Genomic DNA, 21,380 nt, shown 5'->3' with positions numbered 1-21,380 from the left:
GGCTCAAAGGCCTGACAATGGTATTAGGAGATGTTCCCCTTGGGGAGGTGATTAGGTCATGAAGGTAGAGCCCTTAAGAATGGGATCAGTACTTTTATAAAGGAGGCCCCAAGGGAGCTTGCTGTCCCTTCCACCATGTGAGGACGAACTTTCTATGAGAAAGGAGGCCCTCTGGATGCCATACCTGCAGAAGCCTTGATCTTGGATTTCCCAGAATCTAGAACTGTGAGAAATACATTTCTGTAGTTTATAAATCACCCAGTTTATGATATTTTGCTACAACAGTCCTACTTGACTAAGACGCTAGCCTTTTTCAGAAAAAGATTGCCAATCGTGGAATACAATATAGCCATTAAGAAAAAAGATCAAGAAGTTAAGACCAAGACCAATAAATTTTCTTGCTAAATAAACACTCATGAAGGCCCATAGAGTGAATAAGCTGAATATATTAGAAAAGATATGACTAGATTTTGGAAGTAAATAGCGTATGTCACAAAGTGCAAAAATGGCTATATGAAAACAAATCCCTGATTTTTCTCCTATTTAGCCTAGTCTAATAGAAAGCTTTCAGAATCTGGGGTTTAACATTAAAACAGTTTCTTTGTTTTTCAATTCTACCAGGTCAGATCCAATAATAAACAGTTGAAGAACATTGACCACTTCTAATTCTATTAATTATGACAATAAAATGTCAGAGAAAACACGTTTTATTTTCAATTTTATTGGAATAAACTGAAATATGCAGGCAAATTAGATGGCCAATACCTTAAGAATAACCCTGGTTTATTGGAATAATTTTTTTTTGAGATAGGATCTTGCTCAGTTGCCCAGGCTGGAGTGCATTGGCATCATCATAGCTCACTGCGGCCTCAAGCTCCTGGGCTTAAGCAATCCTCCCACCTTAGCCTCCTGTAGCCTCCTGAGCAGCTGGGACTATAGGTGCATGCCACCATGCTGAGCTTTTTTTTTTTTTTTTTTGGTAGAGATAGGGGTGGTCTCATTATGTTGCCCAGACTGGTCTTGAACTCCTGGGCTCAAGCAATCCTCCCACCGGCCTCCCAAAGTGCTGAGATTATAGTCGCAAGACACAGCACCCAGCCTGAAATAAATTTGATTTTTAATTTTATTGAAATAAACAGCAAATGTGCTTTTGTATAATAAAAAATTCTTAAAGGACAACAAATGAGAAACACCAAACAGTCCATTTTTAAATAAAAAAATAGGTATACAATATTATGTGTATATTTAAATTATGCTGATATATGCTTTGAACACTTAGGTGAAAAATGATGCAGAGAAACAGTGCTTAGTGACGATTATAATATCAATAGTTATAACCATTTGATCACTAAATACTAAATACATTCAATAAGACCAAGAAATAGCTATAGTCATGAAGCTTATGGTTAGATTCTCAAATTTAAAAGCTTGGCAGATCATAACAGTATTATGGAATGAAAGAATTATAAATATACTACAGATTACTTAAAAAAATCTCAACCAATTACAATAAGGCAAAACAATTGAATTTTATGTTTTAATAAGTTTACAGAAATGATTTGAGAGAACCTTTTAATATCATAGAAATATATAATAACCAATGAAACTTTTTAAGAGTAGATCCAAAATAACATATACGTTATAATTGCAACTATGTAAAATATATTCATTTGCATAAAATACATATTTTAAAAAAGACCAGAAGTTATTACGTAAAAAGGTTAGTCTTGGTTATTGCTGGATTTGTATACTTCTCTCCCAATATTTCATAAATTCTGTGAAATGAGCATGCATAACTTTTATAGTAAGAAACATATTTTAAAAGAATCATAAAACAATAGGAAGTAATATCTACTTACATTGTATTTCTGCCACTAAATCTCAATACTTATTCAATTCATGCAACTTAATGAGGCCTGACAACAAATGGCCAGTAACATTAGCTGCCTTTCCTCTCTACAGTATATAACTATAATTAACTTTTAATCTATGGAAAGAGTCTTTTAAGTCTTACACTTCATTCAAGTTATATAAACTTATTTTCATTCCATAAATTTGGAATAAGCATAAACAAAACCTGCCAGTTGCCACACAGAACACACAAATTACAGTACTGAGAGTTTATATTAGAATTCAGTATTGTACAGCAATAAACTAGGGTTGGTCTCAGGGTACTGGCCATTTAATATGCATGATTTACCTTAGTAGTGAGCAGTAACAAGAACTTAGGATGACTATTCCAGGTTGATTTCAAATATCATCTCCTAATTATCTTCTGGACATTTCAATGAGAATGGCTCTAAGTACCCCCAACTAACTTTTCCAAAAGCCGAACATAACACCTTTCTTTGTACGTATATATGTAAAATTGCTTCTCTCATCCATCGTCCATCCATATATTCAAGCCAAAAAACTGAAGTCATTTTTGAATCCTCTTTCACTTTCTCATTTTCCTAAATCTAATTGTTAAAACTCATTAATCCTGTGTCCAAATTTATCTCCTAAACTCATCCTCTCCTTTCACTGAATAGCCTCTTACTATATCCTCTCCTCCAGTTTCTCCTCCCTCCCCAACCCATCCTCCAAACTGTAGGCGGTTATGCTGAAACACACATTTAATTAATGTCACTCCCTTGCTTAAAATCTTTAATGGCTTCCCAGACCTTCCAAGGTCAAAGTCCACTCCCCTTAGCATAGAATATCAGTCCCTACACCAGATAGTGCAACCTTCCTTTGCAGCCTCAATTCCTGCCACTTCCTCCCACAAACAATTAATATGTATACCTACATATGAATCATATATATTTATTAAGCACCTACCAGGCGCTGTTCCAAGGAATGGGATCAGCAGTGAACCAGACAGGCAAGGCCCTCTTGAAACTTATAGGAACTTGCCCACCTTCAATCCTTTGCTGACGTTATTCTCAGATCTAAATACACTCCCAACTTCTAAGACTGCAAAATCTCAATCAGCTTGCGAAGGTTGAAAGTTACCTCATTTGGTGAGCCTTTACCAATGCCCTGGGACGAATTAATTATTCCTCCTTTTGTAGTAACAAGCACATTCACATTTTTAAAATTCTCATTTCAATCCCCCATTACAGAACGAGCCCTTGAGAGCAGATATTGATTTAATTTTGCCTCCTTGTCACCCAGCTCACTCTGACCCAGGGAAGGCCATCTCATGTTTGCCAAATGAGTAAGTGAATGAATATAAATGGACTGTTGGTTCTCACATTCTGTTTAAACAAAATAAATCTGCCATTTGTTCAGTTACTCATAACAAGATTCATAATTGTTAAGTGTAAATAGAATAACTGACATACTTTATATCTGGAGAATTTCATTTAAAACTGTTATTATTTTAAAGGTAGAAAAGACAGAAGACATAATATAGAGAATTTATGTTTCTTAGTGCTAGGATTTCCTTACCTGTGTTTTAATTTGAGGAAAAATTTTACTTGGTGAATTAGGCAAATTTCTGTGCTGTTTGTGTGTAGAACACAAAATTGAGGCTGCAGGCACTGCATGTTTAATACGTGCAAGTGTTTAGCCATTTGCCTTAAAACTGTTACGGTTGTAACTGTGAATTATTTATGTTCTCATGAGAAAGGAAAATCTCCAAGGATGTAACTAAATGTCTAGGAATAACTTAATGGTATTGGGAGTGGTGGCCAAGTGCTATGATGGGTAGAGAATATTCCTTATCATGTTTTTTGTAACCAAAAAAAAGTGGTCCTGTTTGCTTTTTACTGATACACTTAGACTTTTGTTACTTGACTTACAAATCTGTAGGAACTTCATTAGAGGTCAAAGTTGACTTTGCTATTGTATATTCACAGGCCACAACTCAGGCTGTCTGAGGTTCAACAAAATTTGTTGAGAATCTGTATAGAAAAACTAGAAACAAGCCACAGGGCAAGAGTGCTGTATGTAGGTTGACTTTACCTACCAAGAAGAATCTAGCCTGGGGATTTTGCCCCATCGCAAGTAGGCATAAGCTTACATTTGGGAGAAGAAGGGAATGGAATTAGACTGGTAGCCACACAGGCACAGGAGGTCAACGTGGGGACAAAGCAAGCCATGACACTGGTGCTCCCATGATCGCTGCGGAAAGCCCAGGAAAACCACCGACCTGGAAACCCCTATGCCCCACTCCACCGTGGTACTGTTTCCCACCCATGGTTACAATTGTTTTGCAAAAATAAAACAAAGTCAAAATCATCCCAGAACACCAAGATGTACGTGGATTTAGATGGAACCTAGTTCTCTATTCATGAAGGATACAGGAGTGTGATTCTGCTCTGGGAGAAGGCAAGTCTCTTTTCCGCCACTATTTCAAGTAGGAGTAAAAAGACAAAAGATTACTCCAGAAGGAGCACCTGGCCCCACTTGAAAATCATGACATGGAAACCCTTTCGTCTAAGCTAGAGGTAAGCAATCAGGAAGACTCCAGCTGAGTGCTAATTAGTAGGAATTGAACTGCCCCATGTAAAGGAAACACCGGAGATACAGTGCCAGTCAAAGAGTTTGGCAGTGTCCACAGATCAGCGAATGAAGTCACAGTCAGAGACCCAACAAATTACAAATTATTCAAACCACAGGTTATTGTTTGAGGATTTTTTCCCTCCTACCTGGGAGTTGAAACCCGTTAGAGCTTTTTCGGTCAGAACCTTTTTATTAATATCCCCAGATTTCACTGACATTTCACTGAAAGTAGGAAAATTTGTCTTTTAGCTCTGAGTAATTAAATAAAGTGACATAACAAGTAAAAAGATGGGGAAGTAAACTGGGAAATGACTAGAAAGAACAGGGAAACACACAGAACATGAATGACATTCGCATTCCTGAATGCAAACTATTTAGGGATGTGACAGACCGTCATTCTGAAACAGAAGAGTAATTGATTGGTAGTCTTGGTATTTACAAAGCTTAATGGGGAACTATCATAGTTAAGAGGTATCATTATTGTTCTATTGTGTTATATACTGGTGATAAGCACGGATGTAAGCCAATGTGCCTAGTTTTGTGTCCTCGCAGGTTTTTAGCAAATTATTTAACATCTCTGTGCCCCAGTGTCCACATCTATGAAATGGACGTAATAATGGTGCCTGGGAGAGGGGAAATTGTTATGAATAGCAATATATGTAAGACATTTAGAACAGAGCTTGGATCAAAGCAATGCTATGTAAGTACTTGCTATAATTTTATGGTTGAAATAAAATAAGGCAAATGAAACCAAGTCAACAGGAAAGAATTACCAATATGCTCCTTTGTTGAGCAGTGATGACAGTCGTAAGAGGTAGAGAAATGCTGCATGGACAACACTGATCAGAGGAGAATTCAGGGGAGATATCTATGAATCAGCATGAAGCCATGGAATCAAAGTTAGTTATTCAAATAAAATCAGGTAAATTAGTAAATCAGGAGAAATTAAACCAGCCTGTTAGACCTTGGCGAGAGACACAGTGAGACACAGAGAAACAAGGAGGGCAAATGGGCAGAACCACAGAAAGTTTTGCATTCTTGAGATTACAGGAGAGTTGAGTCAAAAATGCACTGAAGGATCATCAGAGAAATGCAAATCAAAACTAAAATGAGATATCATTGCACTCCAGTTACAATGGCTTATATCCAAAAGACAGGCAATAACAAATGCTGGCAAGGGTATGGAGAAAAGGGAACCCTCCTGCACTGTTGGTGGGAATGTAAATTAGTACAATCACTATGGAGAACATTTTGGAGGTTCCTCAAAAAAACTAAAAATTGAGCTACTATGTGATCCAGCAATCCCGCTGCTGGGTATATACCCAAAAGAAAGAAATCAGTATGTCAAAGAGATATCTGCACTCCATGGTGGTTGCAGTACTGTTCATAATTGCAATGATTTGGAAGCAACCTAAATGTCCATCTGCAGATGAATGGATAAAGAAAATCAGTACGTATACACAATGGAGTACTATTCAGCCATAAAAAAGAATGTGATCCAGTCATTTGCAACAACATGGATGAACTGGAGATGATTATGTTGAGTGAAACAAGCCAGGTACAGAAAGACAATCATCACATGTTCTCACTTATTTGTGGGATCTAAAAATCAAAACATTTCAGTTCATGGACATAGGAAGTAGAATGATAGTTACCAGAGGCTGGGAAGGATAGTGGGGGGCTCTAGAGGAATGTAGGGATGGTTGATGGGCACAAAAAAATAGAAAGAATGAGTAAGACCTACTACTTGATAGCACAACAGTGCGACTACATCCAATAATAACTTAATTGCACATTTTAAATGTACAATTAACTCTTTAACTTAAAGAGCATAATTGGATTGCTTGTAACACAAAGAAGAAATGCTTGAAAGGGGATGGATAACCCATTCTCCATCATATGCTTATTTCACATTGCATGCCTGTATCAAAACATCTCATGTGTCCCATGAGTATATACACCTACTACGTACTCATAAAATTAAAAAAATAGTGAAAGTTCAACTAAGACTTAGGGTTTAATAAATGCTAAAACAAGGCATAAAGCACCCCTGGTTAACAGGAATGTCTTCTTATGGCACGAACATCATGAAAAAAGAAAAACATGCAAATGAAGTAAGCAGCAATTTGCTGTAGAGAAGACATGGTCTAGCTAGTTCCATGTTGGCACAAGATCCAAGGAGTTTGGGAGGTGGTTTTTGTTTTTTGTTTTTTTTTTTGCTACACAGCAATGGTGAGGCTATAAGGGAAAGAATCTGAGTTACGTGTAAAAGCAATAATTTGTATCTGGGCCTGTGCATCTCAGAGGGTTCTGTAAAGGCACAAATCTGTTGTTTTTTTCCACGAGTTTAAATTAAGCTGCCAGTGAGTGATAACTTACGCATTGCATCGAAGTTGTCTTATTTTCAAGAGTAAGCACAACCGTGAGGGAAAATGAGAAAGTAGGAACTACAGAAACTTCTAACTTGAGCTAACCGGAAGCTTAGTTTGCTCTTCCTACGGAGCATTGGGTCTACCCAAAACAAACAGCAAGGGTTGAATAATGAGTCAATATATAGCAGAATTACAACACATCTTTTTAAATGTTTGCAGTGAATTTTGTGTATCACAAACTGAATCACCACTGAGCCGGAGAAAAATGTTTCTGTTTGTTTAAAATGGGTATAAATTTGAAGTCAAGAAATCATTTGAGTTTCAATATAAGATAAACTGATAAATTATTTTTTAACTTTTTATTCTTTACAAATAATCAGAAAGAAAAGAAAAAAGAAGCAGTGCACATTTTGCTTCCTGTTAACAGGGGGTTAACTCATGAAATAAATACATTACTCTAAATAGAGTTTCTGTAAGTCACACAAATAGAGGGAGAAAAATAAATTGATATATATATATACATATATATACATATATATGTATATATATACGTGTATATATATATATCAATTTATTTTTATATATATATACACTTTATATATATATATATACACTTTATTTTATATATATATATATATATATATATATATATATATATATATATACACACTTAAAAATAACAATTCCAAGAGATTTGGGCTCAAGCCAAATTACCAAAATACATAATTACATATGCTTCATATTTTTATGCTGGTTTTGTGGCTAAAGAAGAAAATAAGCCCATTAAATCTTGAGCACTCATAAAGCTCCAAAAAGGAGAAAAAAGCAACAGAGGTTAAAATTAAAATATAACACGGCTTGGCAAAATTAGGAAAAGGAGAGAAAAATTAATAAAAGTGGAAGTTAGTGAAGATAAAAGGTGGATCACATCATTATTCATATACAGAATGAGGGAATATCATGGATGCATTTGCAAAACAGACAAACAGAAATGATGGACCAAGAGTCTTTTATTAGAAGAAAAGATGAATATGAGTCAAGAGTTTCCTGGAGTAAATTAGCTGAAATAAAACACATAAAATGAGCACTGTGATTATAATGTACTATGCAGCCTTAATTAGGCCTCTGATGGTTTGCTGCCTTCAGTTTAAGGAACCATGATTTATAAAAAATAGACAAAGTATAGAAGTTAAAGTCCAGTTAAAAGAAAAGAGAATGTCAACTAAAAGCAGTTCATTATACAACAAGTAACGGTATTAGAATTTTTATTCTATACAAACATTTATTTGTATAAATTGCCACATCTCAAAACCTAAGAGAATGCTGAATGCCAGATAGGAAATCATTAATACTTCAAGATATTCTTTTTTTTTTTTTTCTGAGATGATCTTGGTTCACTACAGCCTCTGCCTCCCAGGTTTAAGTGATCCTCCTGCCTCAGCCTCCCAAGTAACTGGGACAACAGGTGCGTGCCACCACACCCAGCTGATTTTTGTATTTTTAGTAGAGACGAGGTTTCACCATGTGGGCCAGGACAGTCTCGAACTCCTGACCCCAACTGATCCACCCGCCTCAGCCTCCCAAAGTGCTGGGATTACAGGCATGAGCCACCATGCCACGCCAGATATGCCTATCTTGCTGTTGACATTCATGGTTCTGGTTTTCTGGGGGTCTCTTTCATTTATTCATTCATGCATCACTGAGTACATCAAATGGACCATTCACTGTGTTAGGTCCAGGGTTTGAGCAAAATGAGGAGCAAAATTGGCCTCATCCCTGCTCTCATAGAGCTTACAGACTACAGAAGTTCAATCCTAGGTCCACTGGTTTCCTTTTATTTTGAAAAGGTGACATCTGAGCTGTGTAGCCTCAGATTCTTCATTTGTAAATGGAAATTATAATAAAACCTACCTTATAGAGTAACTGTGGAAATCCAGTGGAGTAATGCATATGACACTCTCAGCACAGTGCCCTAAATTCACTTAAGATTTCCTTGGTTGCACAATTAAAAACTATGCAGTCATTATAATGGTCAAAAATCTAAGACTCTGGGTCTCCCTGTGACACGTCAGTACCCACAGAAATGCTGGCAGATGTAATTGTTTGCTCTAAAGCCTTACTCAAAGGTTTACAAGACATATACACCTAAGAATTTTTTTAAGATGGATCCCCTGGAGCAAGAAAAATACAGATTAATCAGTTCTTCCAAAAGATGTGTACCTCAAAGCAGCAAATATTTATTGAGAGCTATCATTTTGGGCAGAAACGTAAACTGAGCATAGCATCAGCTTCATCGTTACATCAATTTTAAAAGTTCTCCTGCAGTATAAAGACAAACCAAGGGCATCATTCCCAGTGATCGCAAAGAAAACAAACAAAGGTGCATAGAATAGCCTAGTTGTTGTAGTTAGCAAGTGTAAAGTAAGGGGAAGGAGAAAGGTTGTGCAATACATTGACAAAAAGCACAATTTTAGATAGGGCACTGTGTGCAGAATGGTATGTAGTTGTCAGATATATCAGTATGTGTAGGGTGAAATACAACAACTTAATGCATTTCAAAGTGGATATATTTTTGGAAAACTGAGCAAATCACTTCAGACCTGACAATATGAGAAAGTACTACCAGAAGACCAAAACACTTCTTGATTTAATGAAGAGTAGTATTTTTGAATCATTCGCCACTAAGTCTGCATTATCCAATGTAACTCAAGAGAGGGGTAGTAAGGCCACAAGGGAGGCTAGGTGGGTTAGGAAGCCTCCAGAAAACACTTTCACTTTCACTCTGAAATTCTACAAATCTGCAACAATTAAACTTGTCTATTTACATGAGAGAGTTAGTCTATTTCTTCATCACATTGGAATAACATACAGTGCACACTCATTCCATTTCTTCATCACATTGGAATAACATACAGTGCACACTCATTCCATCATTATCCATCCTGCTGGCCCCCAGCTGAGACATTATCTATTATGAAGGGAAACAGTATGAAATTTGCAGCCAGATGGTAAGCGAGGGTAGGGGGGTCCCTTAAGGCCTGCATCGGTGGCTTACATGCTGTCTGGCCTTGGAAAGGCAATTTCATCATGTCTCAGTTTCCTAGCTGTGAAATGGGAATACTAATATTATTCACTTCATAAAGTTATTGTGTAGATTAAGTAAGTTAATATATTTAAAGAGACTAGAACAGTATCCAAAACATAGTAAAACTTGTATCAGCCTTTGCTCTTATTATGCGTTTGCATCTGAAATTCTCCATATCATATCCTAGCAGTGTGAACATGGGAAAACCTTGCTTTTAATAAAATCGAATTAATCCTGTAGCTACCAACAACTGCTAAATCCAAAAATAAAAGGTGCTAGGTGTGTACTGTGGTATTTTTATACATTTAATTTAATAAGCACATTTGTAGTGTCACTAAGAGCACTTTGAGGCAGATATTTTTACCATTCCCATTGACAGGTTAAAAAACGGGAAGCACAGAGTAGCTAAGCGACTTGGTCAAGGTCGTACAGTTATTACACAAACGGTGGAGCTGGGATTGGAATTAGGCCAGTCGAACTCCAAAATCCATACCTGTAACCTATGAGCTCTCCTTCTCCTAAACATAGCAGCAAAGAAGGTAGAAATAGAATGATTTTAAAATGAGCTGCCATTTCTGATGAGTCAGTCTTGGTAGGGATGAACCCTGCTTTTGATAATGAAATAGTAGGAAACTTTGGGACAGGCCCCATTGCCCACAATTAGGACATTGTATCCTAATGGGCTGACTACACTCTGAGACCTCATCCTGGTTGCCTCTCTCCAGAGCAGGCACCTTTCATGGGTACCAAAGCACCTCAGCTAATATCCATCAAGACTACTTTCACTATATCACACTGACCCTAAGGGGACTGCCTGGACAATGGTGCACCCTGCCTTGATACTGCAGATGGAACATTTGGGTGGGTGGTGAATGACTTCCCTCTTTTGACTACTGTGTTCACATGCTCTCACTTTAAAAGCTTAGGTACTAAAAGGGCCATCAAGAGGCAAGTTGGCTTGAGAAGACTGGACTAAGTTACTCACAATGCAGAGAAGCATCTATGAACTCAGACCCAGACAGAGGCTTTAAGCCATGACAATGTACCTTAGATAGGTCACAGACACTTAAACTTGATGGAAAGCAACTGACACAATGCAATTACTTGACCAAGGGTGATGCTAAAAATATTTAATAACTAGAATGGTATGAGCAAGATGCAATCAGACCAGACAATGGTAATAAATAGCCATCTGTCAGTAACTATGCCTAAAAGCCAAAACTTCAGTTCTGTCCCTGACAGTGAAACTTAAGCTCAGTTCCCAAAGGAGACTAGAAACAGGCCAGGTGGATGTGCAAATAACATCACTGGTTGTGATTTTGTTTTCTTTTCTTTTTTCTTTTCTTTTTTTTCTTTTTTGAGATGGAGTCTCACTCTGTCACCAGGCTGGAATGCAGTGGCATGATCTCGGCTCACTGCAACCTCTGCCTCCCAGGTTCAAGCGATTCTCCTGCCTCAGCCTCCTGAGTAGCAGGGACTACAGGTGCGCACCACTACGCCCAGCTTATTTTTATATTTGTAGTAAAGACGAGGTTTTGCCTTGTTGGCCAGGATGGTCTCGATCTCTTGACCTCGTGATCCGCCTGCCTTGGCCTCCCAAAGTGCTGGGACTACAGGCGTGAGCCACCACACCCGGTTGATTTTGTTTTCTAATAAGCAGTTTTTCTCAAGTAAGCCCTTAGTGGATTTGGTGGGTTTTACGAGACAAGATTTCCTCTTTTATTCTTCTGGCTAAAATTTTTGTGGAATGCCACCCTAAAGGGCTATGCAAAGGGAGAAATAAAATCAGAAAAAAGTAGTGAATGAGCACTTGCTGGTATCCCACCTCCAAACTAACCCTGGAGAAAGTCAATAGTGTTGCCTGAATTGTTGGTACTACTCAAATCAGTTAGCTATGATTTCTGCATCACTAATAATGGATCTGAGACAATAAATATCATGTGAGCTCTTGTTCTTTCTAATTCAATTGCTCATACTGAAGTAAATATCAAGGAGGAAAACTTCCTGCTACACAAGATTATGGCACAGTTTATTCCACAGCTTACAACTTTTTCATCTTTGAAGAATGATGAGCTTATACTCTGCAAGAAAGAATTGTAAGGACTTTGGAAGCTTTAAACCATCCTATTTACAGGTACCACAAGTTGTACTGTACATGAGCATGAAGCTTTGGTATCTGGAGCCCACTCAAAGACTCATTCTTTTTTTTTTTTTTTTTTTTTTGAGACAGAGTCTCACTCTATCACCCAGGCTGGAGTGCAGTGGTGCGATCTTGGCTCACTGCAACCTCCACCTCCCAGGTTCAAGTGATTCTCCTGCCTCAGCCTCCCGAGTAGCTGGGATTACAGGCACCCGCCACCATGCCTGGCTAATTTTTTGTATTTTAGTAGAGTCGGGATTTCACTATGTTGGCCAGGCTGGTTTCGAACTCCTGACCTCAGGTGACCAGCCCACCTCAGCCTCCCAAAGTGCTGGGATTACAGGCATGAGCCACCACGACCAGCCTCAAAGACTCCTTCTTTGGCTTAAACCCAGACAGGACTTCACTCACTGCACTTAGTAAGAGAGGGGAAGAAATGGCAGGAATTCCAAAGAGAGACCACTTTCATCACTGCAAAACTGTGCAGGGAACAGACTGCAAAAAAAGTCAAACTCAGAAAAACTCTGTAGCCTCCTGACTAGCTGTTTTTAGTCAGCTATCTCTTGCCCCCAAATAGTATTTCAAGGACTCAGAACATACTGAAGAAAAACCCACCATTCTGAAATACATCAGCTCAATCAACTGTACTTACTCATACCAATCTTTTGTCTTTTCAATTAACTTGGCCCAGCGACATAATCACTAGACACATATGAAGTCAGGGAAAAGATGTAATTTATCTTTCATTCCCCAAAGGAATTCAGAGTGTGGTCATGCGTATAAACTGATCAGATACTCTTAGTATAGTGACCAGTGTCACTGGTGTTTTCACCACAAAAACCAACAAGTATCTGAGGTTATGGATATTTAATTAGCTCGATTTAATCATCCTATATTATACACATACATCATAACATCACACCATATCCCACAAGTATATACAGTTATAGCTTGTCAATTTAAAATAAATGTTTAAAAACTCCCTTGGTGCTGCTAATGTGCCTCTGTATAATTTTTGCTTCCACTTCCACTGTAAATGATTTATTACTCCCACCACCCACACGTTTTCTTATTTCCTAACTTTGAGGCCTCAGATCATTTCTCACCATGGTATTTAAAAATGTCAATATAATTGGGGAATTTAAGAATACCCCAGGAGGCTCAAAGAAAATAAGATCAAGAGAATGCCCATGAAAGCCTGCTTAGAAATTTTAGCTTATTAAAAAATAAAAAAACCCACAAAAACAGAACCCCAAAATAAGAGAACACCCCATCAATATAACTAGACATATTTTAATTTCCATTCATAATCTCATACTCAGTAAGAATCTTTAGAGAACACAGTGGGGTAATAAAGATCAAGGATACTGATGCCAAACTGCCTGGCTCCGGGAGCTGGTTCTGTGTTAGCTCAGTTATTGAATTTCTCTGAGCCTTAGTCCCTTCATCTATTAGACAGGGACAATAATGTTACCTATCCTATAGGGAATTAAATTATTAGTATTTGTAAAGCATATAAAATAGTATCTGGCATACACATGTTTATTAAATGTGATCCGTCCGTCCACTAATTTCAGTTAGATTCTTACAAAGTTGCCTGGCTGTAAATATTACACATTGTAAGAGGCCTTTTATCAACAGGGTGTTCAGCTGCAAATAAGGGAAAGTCCTACTACTCTGGCTCAAACTAGGAAGGAGCCAGACAGTCAACAGCACATGAGTTCCATGCCATCGACCACCCAGGCTCCTGCCATTTCTCCTTTCCTCAGTCCCTCCTTCCTGTGAGGTGTTTTCTCTTATGCTGGCAGATGGCTGCAGCCTACCAGTTACTGCATCTTTGTTCCAGAGATAGAGGTAGGGCCTGAGTCTTTCTAGAAAGGCTTTCTTTGGGAAGTAAAGCTCTCCCAGGGAGTTTAGCTGATATTACAGGCCAGAATGGGGCACATGGGCACCTGCAGTTTTAAGTGAGGTTAAGGTTTTGAGAATTTTGCTTCTCAGCTTCTCAAACTAAAGAAGAGAGGGAGGATGTGGTTCAAGAGCACTGAGTTAGGCAATCTACACAATCTTCTTCACAAGCCTTAAATATTTTTCTGATCGTATGTAAAGGTATTCACTCTGACTTCTTAATCACTGTGGCCCCAGGCATATATAGAACATTGAGTGGGAAAGGCTTTAGGTAAAACCAGTTATATTGTCAGGACAAGCGAAACTGTTTCAAACCCCTTGCCCAACAGGTAGGGGTATTCCTGTATGTATGTATGTATATATGTATGTGTGTGTTTATATATGTGTGTGTGTGTGTGTGTGTGTGTGTGTATCTCCCTTCTGTGTCCCTCACACACACCTACACACAGTTGACAGTCAGGGCTGACTGCAGCTCAGCTTCCTGCACCTATCAACTCCCGGAGCCTCTACTCCAGCTTTGCCGTTTGTGTTTCTACTCACACGTCTTCCCCCTTTCCATATTCATGAGCTTTTTTTCCTCACTATTGACAACAGAAATGACAGGAGCTATGATTCATGACAGTGTAAAATCATATTTGGAAGTAAATTCATGAAATGTTGAAAAGATATTACTGTTTGTAATAATATTAGAGAGGTCTATCTATTGGCTATGTAAATGTAGACGTAATGCTTTTCATTATCAGTATCTCCGTCGGTTGAGTCCTACCTCAATCCTCTTGCCTGGAGTAAAGATGCAGTAACTGGTAGGCTGCAGCCATCTGCCAGCATTAGAGAAAACAACTCACAGGAGGGACTGAAGAAAGGAGAAATGGCAGGAGCCTGGGTGGTCGATGGCATGGAACTCATGTGCTGTTGACTGCCCGGCTCCTTCCTAGTTTGGGTCAGGGTAGTAGAACTTTCCCTTATTTGCAGCTGAACACCATGTTGATAAAAGGCCTCTTACAATGTGTAATATCTACAGCCAGGCAACTTTGTAAGAATCTAACTAGAATTATTGGATGGACAGATCTAATTTAATAAGTACATATATGCCAGATAGATAGATAGAAAGAAAGAGAGAGAGAGATAGAGTCTCGCTCTGTCACCCAGGCTGGAGTGCGGTCGTGAAATCTCGGCTCACCGCAACCTCTGCCTCCCGAGTTCAAGCAATTCTCATGCCTCAGCCTCCCCAGTAGCTGGGATTACAGGTACCTGCCACCACGCCTTGCTAATTTTTGTGTTTTTAGTAGAGATGGGGTTTCCCCATGTTGGCCAGGCTGGTTTCAAACTCCTGACCTCAGGTGATTTGCCCACCTCAGCCTCCCAAAGTGCTGGGATTACAGGTGTGAGCCACCACACCCGGCCACCAAATACTTTTTTATGTACTTTACAAATATTAATCATTTAATCCTCCTAACAGCGCTATCGGGTAGATAACACTATTGTCCGTGCCACTAAATTAGTGGTAGAATGTAAAGAATAATGGAAAAAGCAATTAAAAAAAAAAAGTAAAAGGAAGGTGGAAAAAATAATTGGTGTTACTGTTCATTAGACCCTTTCTTCTCTATCCTTTGAGTCTAATGACTTCCCATTTGCTATTTATCACAATTTTGACAAGCAATTCCCTGTCCTAGAGAACCCAGTGTTTTACCCTTTTTCTTTCCTCTAATTTGAACTGCTTGGTCACCAAAGTAAACAGTGGTGTACATATTTCTACAGCCTATGCATGCAGAGACATACATACATATTACACAGGGTTTTTGCCCCTTCTTTCTTTTTTCATTTATTTCTTTCTACTTTCTTTTATCTTCACTTTTTTTTTTTTACAAAAATATATCCTATCACACATTCTAAAAATGAATTTTCACTTAAAAATATATTCTAAATATATTTCAGGATATACATTTAAACAATTCTTTGCAATACCTATGACTGAAAATATTGTAATATAATTTAACTATTCACCTATGATTCATCACTTCATTTCCAATATCGTTTTTTAAGGCAATCCCAGGCATTTTTCTGCATCTGGAAATGGTAAACTAGGTGTATCAGGCCAGCCGTCAACCAAAACGACCAAGGCACTGGAGACCTGCCAAGGCAGTAAAGACTAGAAAGGTCTAGATCCCAGGAAGACAATTAACCCTACTTTTGATCCCTTTTCTACTCAAGAATTCTTCAGTTCGAATCTGCAGCTAGGGCACTAACAAGATGAGGAGAGTGTGTGTTCAGCAACGTCAGAGTTATTACAGAGAGAAAAAAAAATGATGCATATGTATGCACTTAGTAAACAGCAAAGCACAATTGAAATAAGTTATATACATATACATGTGCATCTCATCATTGTTACTGCCTCTAAAAACTAAGCAACACCACTTCCCCTGGGGAAAAATCAGTTCATTAAAAGCATAAATGTTAACTACAGTAGGAAAAATTGTTTAGCAAAATCAAAATATATTTTAGATACTTAAAAAACAAGAGCTACAAAGTATCATGGACATATTTCAAGTCTGACGCTAGGGAGCTCAGTTTTAATCTTGGCAGTAACAATAATTAATTCTAAGATTTTGAGTCAGTCATTTAAATGTTCTTTGCCTCAGTTTCTTTTCCTCTAAAGTAAGAATGTTAGATTAAATATTCTCTAAGGATCCTTCCGTCCCTTGACTTTCATTATGTTATCTCTGAGCACAGGGCTTCCCTTTTCAGTAGGAATGTCTGCAATCAACAGATTGACTGGAAAAAGACAACAGCCAATAATAATTTGTATCCGATGAAATGGTGCCTGTAACTGACCAGACTGAAGACTCTGAAAACACTGGACTGTACTTGGTTGACCTTAAAAGATGCTTGGCTCTGTTCATGCCTTTTCTCTCTCTGTTTTCGAGTTAAGCATTTCGCTGTGCAGTTGATTGAGCCAGTGTTAACACTCTGCTCCGAGGCTGCCCTGCACCTATCTCTTTACAGATACCACTGGGTCCAGCAGAAGAGACGAGCATTTTTTAAATGTCTTCTGTAGCTTTCCAGTGATTCTGGACACTTGGCCCTAAACATTTATCCATTTTTGTAATCCATGCCACCATCTTGTTACTGTTACAGGAGTTAAGGAGAAATTATTTAGGCAGATAGGGAGGGTACAGGAGTCCTTGGTAAGGTTTACCTTTTAATGAAAAGCAGTCCCAAAATCATGTTCTTTTCTAACAAAGAGCAGCCTGCAAAATCGAGCCGCAGACATAGACAAGCAAGTTGGAAGCTTCCACATGTGAATGCCAGCAGTTGTGCCAATAGGAAAAGGCCACCTGGGACTAGGCATGTTCAAAATGGCGGCTCCACGTTCCCGTCTCCTTGCCAGCCACATGTACAGTAAGGAGCAGGCAACATGGCACCTGCCAAGTGGAAAGTCCATTTGCATAAGATTAGGGTGGGGTGGCCAGCCTTCCTGGCCAGCCTTCCTATGTAAATGTCATACCAGGTCCAACCAATCTTTGGGCCCTATGCAAATCAGACACCACCTCCTCAAGCCTGCCTATAAAATCTGGTGCACTCTGGTGCAGGCCAGATTTCTCATTCGGGATCTCTCTCTCTCTGTCTCTCTCTCTCTCTCCTCTCTCTCTCTCTTTCTCCCCCCATCTCTCCCTCTCTCTCTCCCTATCTCTCTCTCTGAGAGAGCTGTTCTCCTTTCTCTTTCTTTTGCCTATTAAACCTCTGCTCCTAAACTCACTCCTTGTGTGTGTGTCCGTGTCCTTAATTTTCTTGGTGCAAGACAATGAATCTCAGGTATTTACCCCAGACAATAACTTTGCTTCTATGCCACTTATTTGGTCACTTCTTTCTGCTAGAAGTTACAGGTTTTTCCTTAATATATTCTGCAATTAATGCACAGTCACTACATTCATGTTATAATACTCTTAACATCCTCATCTCATAATTATTTTTGTTTTTATTATAACAATCTCCATTTCTATCTTACTTCTGCTACCCTGCTACCCAACGATCTAGCAGTGCCCAAGAACTCACTGTGACTCAAATTTTTGTTCTCCACTATCTAAACTCTACAAATTTTTGTCCTCCACTATCTAAACTCTACAAATTTTTCTCTGTGACTTAAAATTACTCTCTCTGATCATAGTTGTTTCTCTGTCTCTATTCATTCAATTCTAACAAACCTGTCCCTGAGTGGGTCTTTATCATGCAAAAGTTGCAGAACTATTTTGCATGGACAGTGGTATTTTTTGAGTGAATTTTAACATTCATCCATCCATTCATTCAACAAACATATGGTATGGTAGATCCGGAGAGAACAAAGATGAATGAAATCATGCCCCTATCTTCAAGAAGTTCATTACTAATGAAGGAAACTGAGAGGAAAAATAAGTAACATAAGAGGGCATTAGTGATAAAGAAAGGCAAATAATGAAATACTGTGCAAACAGATGGAAGAGCAGTAGATTCATGTGGGCGTCACTGAGGCAATCTATCGCACTAGAGAGTTCAAACAATTATGTTTGAGCTAGAGAGTTCTAACAAGTTCAAATCACTGATTTAATACTGATAAGTCCAAAATCACTGATAAGTCTTCACAGTCATGATAAGTCTCCACAATACCGAAATAAAACTAACATCTTATTAGAGATGGGTGTATCGGGTTGACTGCCTATAAATATTTTACTATTATACAGACCATTTGTTAGTATTTACTAAGTTTCCTTTAAATAAAATATTATGCTCTAGGATTTGGAAAATGAATTTTCTCCCCAATCTATCCAAATAATCTTTCGAATACAAGGAAAACAATGAGAACTCCAAACTGATCTTCTTGTTTATAGAATAGACTAGCAGTAATCAATTTGAAAAAGAATGAGAATTCTGGCTCTTTAGTGTTTTTCAGGGCTTTATAAATAGGCTTTTTAAAATATAAACGGACATGATATTGTTAGATGACTGCTTAGAAATGACTAATGGAAATACTAATGATTTTTCAATAAATAAAAATACTTAACATAATTTAAAAGGAAAACACTTCTATTACACCAAATATCAGAGTTTTTTGTTTTTGTTTTTTAAAGATGGGGTCTCAGTATGTTGTCCATGTTGGAGTGCAGCGACCATAGTGCACAACAGCCTCAAACTCCTAGCCTCAAGTGATCCTCCTACCTCAGCCTCCACCACCACACCCCACTCAAAGTTTTTTTTTTTTTTTTTTTTGTCTTAAAGGACATGAAGCAAAGAAAGATAGGAGTGATCTATCACAACAAGGAGAAAACGAGAAAACATACCCGAAGAAGCTTCCAGTCTTTCCAATCTGCTGATCAACCAGTCGAGGGAGCCGGAAAATTGAGCACAGTTTTTACGATTTCCTCTAATTAGAGCCGCTGCAAAAGAAGAAATAGATTTCATCTTTACGTGATTGTCTAGCTCGAAAATTGAGATAAGCTAATATGCAGCCCTAAAATATTGGATCAAGAACAAAATATCTTCATGTTACATCTAAAAACTTATGCAAACATATATACACATACATACACAACACTGAGACATTAAAGACAAATTAATAATTATTAATTGAGACTGAAGCAAACCACTGCTCATTAGAAGGAATGTAATTTTGGAAAGTAAATTTCACATTGGGAGGTAATAATAAAGGGTAATGGAAAAACCAGTCTCCTGGGAGTTCCCTCACTTGGGTTCTAATACCCATTGCTTTTAATTAGCCATGAGATTAAATTATTCTGTCTCTCTCAAGCCCAATTTTCTTACCTATACAAAAAAAAAAGAGCAAATCAGTTTTTCTGAAAATGAACCACAAAATACTAGGAGATATAACTAGTAATTATAACTCTAACAGGTATACAGAGAGATACAACTAAATGTAACATTAAATAACGAATGAGAAGACCAATAGCCACTAACTTTGAAATCCTTTTATTTTCTTATGTCATTTCCTCGGATTTAGAGCTTCACAATGTATATTAAAGACCTGAAATTCTGCAGTAAAGAAACCGGTTCTAGCTTGCCTTAGACTACTGTTTTCTACACTTCCTCGATTGAACAACCCATTTTAAATAAAACTCCTATGTGACTTTTCTGGTCTCTTTCAGCCTAGTTTATACACTCAATTTTAAACTTTTAATTTTTCAAAATCATTAAATTCTTTCAAAGCAAGCCTGGTAAATATTTTCTACCCTTATACCCCTAAGTTTATTCAGAAACAGTATAACTGCTTACAAGAGAATGGCAAGATGTTTAGACAATATGACATTTAAAGAGAGAAAGATGTCTCTATAAGAATAATCACTATCGAAAATCTGGCAGGCCAGGAGTGGTGGCTCACACCTGTAATCCCAGCACTTTGGGAGGCTGAGGTGGGTGGATCATGAGGTCAGGAATTTGAGACCAGCCTGACCAACACAGTGAAACCCCATCTCTACTAAAAATGCAAAAAATTAGCCGGGCATGGTGGTGGGCGCCTGTAATCCCAGCTACTCGGGAGACTGAGGTAAGAGAATCGCTTGAACCCGGGAGGCAGATGTTGCAGTGAGCCAAGATTGCGCCACTGCACTCCAGTCTGAGTGACAGTGTGAGACTCTGTTTCAAAAAAAAAAAAAAGGCAGAGAAAATCTGGTAGCTGATGCAAGCAGTTTGAAGAAGTGAAGTTTGAGGCCGCTGCCTGTTAACCTCCCTGTTAAGAGCAGGAGGGAAGAGACCCTACAGTTACAGTGTACAATTAAACTTAAAGATGTCCTTCACGTTTCCTCTTTCCAAAAATAAAAAAATAAAGTTATTATCGGACCTGAGAGTAAGAAAAGAAACAAACAGAAAAGACGCCAACTTCATGAGAAGAGCTTTTTTGAGTATAGAGCCTCCGCGACATTTGTACAGAGATTAAGAGCTAATACACTAATTACTCTGGCTCTCCTGTGGCTCTGGGTCTGCCAGCCTCCCCTAAGAGCCAGCCATTGAGATATACTCACAGACTGCAGAGTACAGGGGACAAAAGATAGGGGTGGAATATAGCAGAGGAATGAGAACTACTATGTGCTAAGCAGAACTTCTAATTTTATTCTGCAAGAATATCTGTTCCCAGTTTAGAACAACAGCAATTGGGGAAAAGGACATGATAAAGTTTTTGAATTTTAAGAGTCCCTCTTGTTTAAGACTTAACTCATGCTTTTCAGTTTATTTCTGATTTTGTAAAACTAATTTTATATATAATATATAATTATATATAGCTATCTAAAATTATATATAAGCTATCTATTGTATTATCTAAAATTATATAGGTATATATATAACATATATCATTATCATATTATCTATCTAAAATGAAAACATATATCATTATCATATTATCTAT

At 37.9% G+C, this 21,380-nt stretch overlaps 1 protein-coding gene across 1 annotated transcript in view; it reads right to left on the bottom strand.

The window, feature by feature from the left end:
* The window catches only part of RYR2 (ryanodine receptor 2), a 784,036-nt gene that overhangs the window by 343,442 nt on the left and 419,214 nt on the right, over nucleotides 1-21,380 (bottom strand). The window contains exon 17 of the mRNA XM_055233438.2: nucleotides 19,303-19,398. Coding sequence (XP_055089413.1) covers nucleotides 19,303-19,398 — 96 coding nt within the window. The remainder of the gene's footprint in view (nucleotides 1-19,302; nucleotides 19,399-21,380) is intronic.

This window comes from Symphalangus syndactylus, chromosome 19, assembly GCF_028878055.3.
Source record: "Symphalangus syndactylus isolate Jambi chromosome 19, NHGRI_mSymSyn1-v2.1_pri, whole genome shotgun sequence".
Classification (NCBI taxonomy): Eukaryota; Metazoa; Chordata; class Mammalia; order Primates; family Hylobatidae; genus Symphalangus; species Symphalangus syndactylus.
This window is presented reverse-complemented; position numbering and strand designations above follow the sequence as displayed.